Source organism: Ovis aries, chromosome 10, assembly GCF_016772045.2.
Source record: "Ovis aries strain OAR_USU_Benz2616 breed Rambouillet chromosome 10, ARS-UI_Ramb_v3.0, whole genome shotgun sequence".
Lineage (NCBI taxonomy): Eukaryota > Metazoa > Chordata > Mammalia > Artiodactyla > Bovidae > Ovis > Ovis aries.
Window position 1 is genome coordinate 24,558,955 of NC_056063.1, and position 9,990 is coordinate 24,568,944.

Below are 9,990 nucleotides of genomic sequence, written 5' to 3' on the forward strand. Positions count from 1 at the left end.
TCTAGCTTATGGCCATTTACACACCATACGAGGACAAATCAAATGCATTTTTCTTCCCCAATTTAGAGCCAATTATTAAAAAATACACCAAGATCATTGATGGAGTGCCTGTGGAAATAACTGAAAAAGAAACAAGGGAAGAACGAATCATTACAGGTAGTCTTTAATTCAATGCTATAGAACACTGTGTGTGTGTGTGTGTGTGTGTGTGTGTGTGTGTGTGTGTGTGCATTCAACGCAACCCTATGGACTGTAGCCTGCCAGGTTCCTCTGTCCATGGGATGCTCCAGGCAACTATGCTTGGATTACAAAGAGCAAATCACATTTAATCCTAAAATATCTCTATAAGAATTACTAAAGAACTTTTAAGTCATTTTCATGGTGGTTACTGAAGTTATTCATTTCTTTTTTGGTAGAAATAATACTAACTCTAAATATATAATCTATGTTTTCTCCTGAATTGGAAATTTGGGAGCAAATCTATAAGCATGTGTTTTTATTATGAATACACATATGTATTATACAATATATTATCTTCACTTTGCTATTTATTGAGTTACTAAATCCTAAAAGAAAAACCATTCCCTCCTTTGAATTTTCCATTAATCTTAAGGTCTACACACCAAACTATATGCAAGTTAGTATAAAACAGTTTATAAATAATTTCAGTAAACCTCTGTATTAGTCTGCCACCAATGAATTAGCATAAAATTCTGAATTCAGCTATTTTACAAGTATTTGTCTAAACAAGCAGTCAGCACCTATGGCCCATGCCATCTTTTAATACTTATGTAAATAAAGTTTTATTGGAACATGATGTGACCATTCATTTATACAATGTCTATGGCTATTTTCACACTACAAGGGAAAAGTTGAATAGTTGCAACACCAACCATATGGCCCATAAAGTCTAAATTACTCACTATCTAACTGTTACAGAGGAAGTGTACCTACCCTTGTTTCAGGTCTTTTTGTAAACTGTCTTTCCTTTAGGTCCTGAAATAAAATACACTAGGATTTCAACTACAGGTGGAGAAACAGAAGAAACGCTGAAGAAATTGTTGCAAGAAGGTCAGTATATCTAGAAAAATAAGAACGTGACTTTTCTTAAGCTATCTATTTATATCAAATTCTAATATAATCTTTGAGGCCTTTTACATTTTCTTCTCTATCTCACTCCTTTGTTCTAGTTCCATACCAACACAAGAAAAAAATCCAAAGATAGGGAATGAAACTCAGATGATAGTCATATTGATGGGTTTGTTCTGTATTTGTTATATACTGTTCAACAACTTTGTAAGAAAATTGGCTTATCAAAAAATAGCACTAAAAACCAAGAAGAACCAAGTGTTGGTCTGGAATTTATTGTTTGGCAGATGCCATTATGTATCGCATCAAATCTCCAGCCTTTTTATTACATAAACCAACTTCTGCTGTAAACATGTATCCTCTCAGAGGTCACCAAGGTCACCAAATTCATTGAAGGTGGTGATGGTCATTTATTTGAAGATGAAGAAATTAAAAGACTGCTTCAGGGAGGTTAGTAAAAGGGAAACAACTAACCCACTTAACAGGTTCTGATAACTGAGTTCTTCAGCTTTTTAAAGACTGAGCATTCAGGTTGGTTTGTTTGTTTTTTAAGTAGGTTAAAAAATAGCATCAAGTCTGTCTTAACAGATTGATTGGGTCAATGGTGGTTAAAATAAGAGGTATAAAGAAAGAATTACTAGCTTAAACAGTCTTTAAAAAGTTCAGTGGGGAGCAATGAATATTTTTTTGCTCTGATACAGACAACTGTAAGGATATTCTTAGTATGTGAAAGAGGAATGCTTTTAAAATTGGTAATTATTAAAAGAAGCACAAATTGAAATAATTTTTCTATTTTAAAAAAATGTATTCACTGCCCCCACAACCATAATAAAAGGCATGTTTATGAATTTTTTTAAGTGCATAGAACTAGCAAAAAAAATTGCATTTAGCAATTTTATTTTCCAAAACTACATTCTCAGGAATGGGTTATCTGTTTCTTCTAACAGTTCAAGTGATAATCTGTACCTGGAGCTGTAAATTATTTTGCATATGAAATTAATTTTAATCTTTAAAATATGGAATGTTCTCTATGGCATTAAAAGGACCTACTTTTAAAAGGAAAGAAGAAAAAGAATTCAAAATCTTACACAAGCTCTCAATGGTAATTACACAAAAAATTTGACTAAACTAATTTCTAATTCATTTTATTAACAAAAAAAGTACTTAAATTGTTTTAGAGAAACAAGAATTTAAATTATCTAGAAAAATCAAATATGTTCTTTGAAATATACTGTGAATTAAGAAACACAACTTAAGTTTAGTGTTTATCCAAAGTATGGTTCCCATTAGCTTTTATGCTTAAAATTTTAAAAATTATAGTACTATGTCCAAGAAGTTGTCATTTCTTTTGGGACTGTATCTATATTTAGCAATTATTCTTTATTTTTACATAAGCAGAGTCTCTTGCATAATATTGATACTGTTCAGCAATAGTAAAAATAAATAATTTTTTTGAACCAATGATTGAATTTCCCCTCAATAGAAAAATGTGTGTCTGAAAAATACAAGACTTCCTTTCAGACTGCTGGGAGTATATGACACTCCCAAAGCCACAGTAGAACCAGTTTCCTATAAGCTATAATACAAAATTTACTCACCTACACCTAAATGCTTACACTCTACTAGAAAAAAGGTGGAGATTTGAGTGAAGAAAGGCAGATATTGTGAAAATTAAGTTGAATTCTTTTTTTTTCAGTCCTTGCCATAGTAAGCAGCTTTGTAGAATGGCAGTGCTTTTTAGAGAATGAACCAACCAGTAGTTGCACTTGTATATACTGCTTTAATTTATTTAGACTTAAACTTCAGGTAAGTATGTTTTCCTCCCCTTCAATACGCCCCTGTTATCAAGTCCATTATAAACAACGAACTGAGTTTTGAAGAATAACTTCGACCAAAAGAAGATAATACCTGTTACAAGAATAAGATAATCTAATTTTAATCAATAGAAATAGAATCCTTCTTTAATTCTGGTTTCTGTTCATCCCAGAGGTTGATCCCTGAATCTTCCAGTGTTTGGTTTCTCTACATACCTATAAAGCATTCATTTTGTCAATGTCACAACATAAATTTAATAGTTTTTTTTAAAGATGTTATATTTTATATTGGAGTATAGCCAGTTAACAAAGTTGTGATAGTTACGGATGCATACACAGCAGAGCTGTGCCGTAAATATACATGATTGAGCCACACATATACATGTATCCATTCTCCCCCAAACTCCCCTCCCATCCAGGCTGCCACATAACATTGAACAGAGTCCCATGTGCTATACAGTAAATCCTTGCCACAGCATAAATTTTTATCAAAACATTTCCAAGGATTCTTTTCTCGTGAGGAAGACAATATAAGTGGTATAGTTACTAATACCTGGACATTAACTGGACATTCTAGTTTTCTTTTTTCCAGCCCTGTAAAACCACTGGGTCAACACTGAGTAACAAGTGTCCTCTTGTCTAGATCCCAAGAAACACCAATGAAGCTGGTGTGAATAAAGATTATGTCATGCAAGATAGGCTTTTTTTTTCTTTCAGAATATTGATCTATAGCTAAACTATGGTCTTCATCTCAAAGCTTGTAGTTTTGTATCTGAACTGCTCATTTTATGGTACATACAGTACCTTTTGATGAATTGAATGTATTCCTCAATCATTTAGTTCATGTTTATAAACTTGGCTAAATGGTCAATTGGGTACTAATACTATGATTTCTAATTTAAATACTTCAGACTCCTTAACTAAAATTCTTCTCAAAAATGTGTACAGTTGTTCACTCTTATCTTAAATGCAACTACATTTACTGAAACTACTGAAGTAATTAAGGGAAAATTGCAAAAAAGTAGGCTATGGAGAAAGGAACAACAACAAAAAGCTGTTTGAGAAGGTTTTGATAAATCTGCCAGTATAACATTTGAAGATTTACGGCCTCTGTACAGAATAGAGGATCAGGTCCTAGGTCTGGCTTTCAATCTGGGCTCCCACTTGAACTTAAGTAAACTTATGTGTTTCTGTCTTGTTTTCCTAATCTGGGAAGTGGGGATGGTAATGTTACCTACATAAAAATAAACCAATATATGGACAGCACTTGGAATAATGTTCACTGCATAATAATAATGTCCTCAGTGATGTTAGCTACTATCAGGATTATGTCAATTCACACTAACATGGTCAACAAAGTAATATTTTATGCTCTACTTTAAATTTACAAAGTCATAGCTATGTAAAAATACAACAATCTTGCAGATAATTGGGTGGAAACACTTTGTGTGTTTAAGGAAACATGGTGGGGAGGGGCATTTTCGTGGGATCATTCCAATGACTGGTTTACCTTAACACTTTTGCTTCTCTAAACACAACATACAAGTGTCATTCAGTTTGAAATTGTAGAGAGCCACTGAGAGAAAATCTGATTTTCTGCATTTTAATTAAGCTTTTCTTCAAGAGATATTTGTTTGCCGCAGTGAATATTTCTTATTTTGATTTTGTCATAGCCAAATAGTCATAAATTAACAAGTTAGGTAATTAGATGTGCATTAATCAGATGCTGCCAAATTTATAAAAGAAAACTGAGTGTAAGTGCTTATTTTCAAAAGTAATGTTGAAATCTTGTTTTAAGTTGCATGATAAGTGCTCTTTGGAATTAGTAAGTCCATTTTATACAATGATTTCCATCTTTTCGTGACAATATTTCCATCTTTTCTTGACATTTTTTTTGTGGCCAAATAAACCTGAAGTTAAGGGAAATATATCAGTTGGAGCATACTCATAATTCAGACTTTTCTATCTAACCTAAACTCTCCCCTACTATCCAATCTGAGAAGGTTTTCCATAGTTCTACATTTTACTATAGTGTTAATGCATATGATAAATGGTTATGTAACTTATATCCAAGCAGAATAAAAAGACATGCTGGAAATGTGCTATGTAGACAGAAACACAATTCTTCAAAAAATACTTAATATTTCTTTTTTTTTTAATTCTTGACATTATACAGCCGAAAATACTGTTGGTGATAGTTTCATGTCTTACTTTTATGAGATTTCAGAGAATTGAAAGAAATATATTTATATATCATAGAAAAATTTTGACTTCATTTTGAGTACAGATAATATATAAAAATCGAGAAGTCAAACTTTGGAGAAAAAATAAAGAAGGTAAGCAGAGAAGCGAAGTCACTATAGGGACCATATTTATTCTTTGATCTCAAATGTCCAACAACAGAATGAAAATGTGAATTTCAGTTGACCAAGTAGTCTTGTCAATAAGTTAAAAGAAAAAATGAAGAACTGGGAAATATTTCGCAAAATATTGCATTGTATGAACACTGCATTGTTATAAACACTTGAAATTCTAAAATATGAGCTCTTATCATTTTTAACTATTTAATTTTTAAATGGTCTTGTTGGATTGGAATTCAATTCAGGAATTGAATTGGTACAAACTTCTTGAATTGCTTATTGGCAGACTTCACATATTAAAAGTTAATCAAAATTAAATTACAATGAGAATTTTACAGAGGCAGAAGTCTGATATATCACAAAGAGGAATGACTAGGAAAAAAACGAGTGCATAACTCTGGGAATATACTTCTGCTAAACTTCATAGGATGTTAGACATCCTTTCATCATAAAGTGATGTCTCTTACAAAAAGGACGAAAAGTAAGTCATGTAAGTCACTTACTCCACGCAAAAATGGAACACCATCTGGGGCTCCACATAACATAATAAAACAATATGTTTTGCAAAAATAGTAAACATTCATTATGATATAAGGAAGACAAATGTCTGTTGCCAATGCCAAAGTCTCACTACTCCAGGAGAAAATCTACATGTTTAAGTGATGATTATTTAAAACTTTACACTTTTCTGCTAAACTGTGTTTTCCTGTCTCATGTTAGTCATAATTTCAAAGTATTTTTAACTACAACTGTTTAATTTCAGACACACCTGTGAGAAAGATACAAGCCAACAAAAGAGTTCAAGGTAAATATATTGATTATGGTGATTTGCATAAGTGGCACATCTGTTACAGTAAGACAAAACAAAGGAGAGTATTTTAATATACTTTATTTTAAGCAAAGTATTCTGATTATATGAACCAGAAAATAAATCTTTCATATCACTCACTATTAATAAAATGTAAGAAAAGCAAACATTAAAGGAAAGAAAATTATACTCATGTAAACTGTTAAATATATTGAATCACTGGGGTAGATTAAAGTAGAGTTAATTTGAAAAGAAATCTTTGAATAACAAAGTTGAGTAAAAATAAGTTGCAGGTACACCAGAACTCTGTGAAACTATTATTTAAGATGAGGCTGCGGTTTGAGACAAAAATAAATTCAAAGCTATATATATTGTACACTTATAGGAAATGATTAATATATCTATGTACAAAATGTTGATATAATGTGTAGATTATATACATGTATATATCACCTATATACTATAACTTTCTTTATAACTTCATTTATGTGCATTTTCTCATCTTCCACTTAGGATATCTTATATTCTGGTACAATCAAATATCAAAGATTTCCTCTGTGAAACTTAGAATTACATACTAATAGTCAAAAGAAATTGCAAGGCTTTTCTAGAAAATGCATGTATAGGCATATCTGATTTTAATTTAGTTCAATATAGACATTTGAAACTAAAGACTCAATTGTACAAATAATTTGTAAGTGAAAACTTTATCATGGATTTCTTTTAAACATGCAAAAATCATCCAAATTTTCTAAGGAAATAAAGCATAACTTTATTATGTTCATATACCTTTGATCAAAAGATGACTTGGTTTCATCATAAACAGAATATTATTAAGAAAACATAATTTGACATTTATTATAATAAGAAATAATAGTCTTTTATAGATATAATTATGCATAAAATGGGGCCTTGCTGATGGCTCAGTGATAAAGAATCTGCCTGCAGCAGAGGAGACGCAGGTTTGATCCTTGGGGCAAGAAGATCTCTGGAGGAGGGCATGGCAACCCACTCCAGTGTTTGTCTGGAGAATCCCATGGACAGAGGAGCCTGGCGGGCTACAGTCCATGGGGTTGCAAAGAGGTAGACATGACTGAAGCCCCTGAGCATGCACCCATACACATGAGTCAAATATCATATTGTTAAACACTATAATTTCATCCAATTAACAATCTATATTCTCTGCCTTCTTCCTAATCAGCATCTAGAAGACGATCAAGGGAAGATCGTCCTCAGTGAAAATCCAGACACCAGACAACAAAGTTTATACAACCCTAAACCAACAACCCAGTCTTAAAGGAAAAATATGAAAGCCACTTTGATGTGAAGAAATGAGCCAAGACAAAAGAGCAATTGTTGAACAATTCTGAATGCAGTAATTTTTTCTTTCTGAATGAGAAACATGAGGGAGATTGTGGGTTTAGCCTCCTGTGGGATAGAATCTGAGGGAAACATAACACCTTACAGACTTTTACATCTTGACATGAAGAGTTCCAGCTGACTTTGGAATCCATGAGAGAAAATCCTTGTCACTGGATTCATTACAATTCAAATCTCTGAGTTGTGACCTGTTATCCCATTGAGAAGATTGAACCTTGAATTTACATATGGAGAGATAAAATGCATACAAGGAGTTACCTCTCCGTGGGAAATGGGTAAATAAAAATGGGTGCTCAGTATTAAAAAATGACAAAACCAAAATTTTACATTAAAAAGCTTTGCACATTTCTAATAAAATGTGGGTTTACTGGCAAATTATGTTATTTCTACAACTAATTTTGTACTCTTGAAATGTTTGTCTTATGCTTCTTGCAATACATATTTTTTATCTCAAACATTTCAATAAATCCATTTTTCAGGTATAAAGACAATTATTTCAAATGGGTAATTCAAAAAAACTCAAGGTTTAAGTTAATAAGAGGTTTGGACTTGGGAACAGGACTTTATACCTCTTTTTTTATATATAACAAATACTCATTAAAGGAGATTGAATGAATTTAGTGGTTTTTGAATTTTTAAAACTATTATGATACATAAATAGCCATTACACAATGAAGCAATAGTTAAACATCAACTGAGTGTATAATATAACCCCTGAACTGTGCTAAGCTGTGAGGATTCAAAAGAGGAATGAGACAACTACTGTTTCAAAGGGCAAAAAGACAAACCAGTAACCCACAATGTACCATAGACTGTTAGAGAAGAATTAACGGCATGACACAAACACTTCAATTAAGTATTCCTAGGCTTAGGCTAACTTAGAAGGAGCCAAAGAGATGTCTTTAATGAAGACATGAAGTCACATAAGTGTCCATTTCATGACAAAAGAGAAGAAGAAAACTATTTGTTTTCTGAGAATGATAAAGAGATTTGTTTGATCTACTCAGATCTCAATAAATGTCATCCTTATCTTGGACCAGAGATAAGAGCAGGTAGGGATCAGAATCCATACTGCTGAGAAACCAACTTGTCATAGCTTAATAAATTATACCATGTGTTGAATTTAGCAATCAAAGGACTGTAAAACTGAGGAAAACCAAAACAAAGGTATCTCTTGGGTCAGAGGCTCAGTGCTAGAGTACTACTAAAGGACCTGGAGAGATCTGAGGTAGCTGAAAAGCTTTTGTTCTTTGAGCAGCAGTTGAGGCAAGGAAGTGAAGTGTTAAGTTCTAACAGTGCCACTGACTGGAGAATTGCTAGATAGCATGGGTTTTCCAGAATGCTTTCTAGTTTAGACAGTGGTGAGATTTATGCACAGCACTTAAGAGCCCTTGCCAAGAAAGAAAATGTCCTACCAACTGAGTACTCAGATAGATATCTTTGGACTTTGATTTCAGCTGGACAGACCATTGCCATGACTTAACCAAAATGATTCAAAGGAGGTGGTTATGTAAAGTGGTGCTGGTGGAATATACTAAACTAATATCAAGATAAATGGCTGTTCTAACCAGACAGCATATTGCTAACTAACCTTTTGGAAGATCACAGGTTGACTGCATAGAACAAAGAGTACGTGGATTCATTCATTTCACTCCCTTCAGGGTTTGCTTTTGATAATGAGCTGAGTATTGCATGCAGAGTTTGCCTTTGAACATGGTCATCATAGACAGTAGAGATGAACTTGAGGTCTTTTTAAAGACTGGCACCTTTAAGTTCTAAGGCCCTGCTTTTTAAAATTTTTTTGTACCATAGAAGAAAAAAAAATAGTATGTGCTAAACATACATACAAAAATCTAGCATATCTCTGGTAAAGGATAGCCAACTGATACATGTCAATATATTTAAAGATGAAATTAAAAGATAAACTATTGATAAAATAGAAATAACAATACAAGTAAAATGATATAAGGTTAAACTGTATGAAAGTAAACCATTTAAAACCACAAAATAAGAATTTAAAATAGATAAATAATGAATAAATATCCTACCAGGGCACTTTCTACAAATGGAAACTGTGGCATAGTATATGCTTTTATATACAATATTTATTCCTTTAAAAATTCTGAAGAGTTGTATTATCTCCAGTTCTATGTGAAAAACATGAGGCTCAAGGACTTTGTATCACTTTTCTTATTTCTTTTGCACTGTACTCTTACATCTGGCCATCACTCAGCTTACCACATGTTCATTACCCAACAAGCACAACTTGAATAAAACAAACACACTTGTTTTTTGAAATTGTGCTTACTCTGCACTGCTTGATTTCAGCTCTGAATTTCAGTTAAATTTTAAAATAACCCTTTCTAGTTAAGTCTGGTGTACAAGGTTTTCTACACTAACTTTGAGAAATAAAGCTCTATAGAGATTCCTGTTGAAATCATGGTATTCAAGCAGCCACTGATCTACTTTCCATCACTACCGATAAGAGCATTTTCCAGACCTCTATATAAACTGAGTCATATAGTATGCACGGCTTCTT

General features: G+C 32.5%; 1 protein-coding gene across 8 annotated transcripts in view; it reads left to right on the top strand.

Annotated features, from left to right (window-relative positions):
* POSTN (periostin) overlaps positions 1–8,067 on the top strand; it is a 34,318-nt gene extending 26,251 nt beyond the window's left edge. For 4 of the 8 annotated variants that reach the window (XM_004012111.5, XM_004012112.5, XM_012184543.4 and 1 more), the window contains 5 exons: positions 67–156; positions 994–1,071; positions 1,456–1,539; positions 6,027–6,068; positions 7,273–8,067. In XM_004012111.5, coding sequence (XP_004012160.3) covers positions 67–156; positions 994–1,071; positions 1,456–1,539; positions 6,027–6,068; positions 7,273–7,310 — 332 coding nt within the window. In that variant the 3' untranslated portion in view covers positions 7,311–8,067. The remainder of the gene's footprint in view (positions 1–66; positions 157–993; positions 1,072–1,455; positions 1,540–6,026; positions 6,069–7,272) is intronic. The other 4 variants (XM_012184544.4, XM_012184545.4, XM_004012109.5 and 1 more) reach the window with 1 other exon arrangement.
* The last annotated feature ends 1,923 nt before the right edge of the window (positions 8,068–9,990 follow it).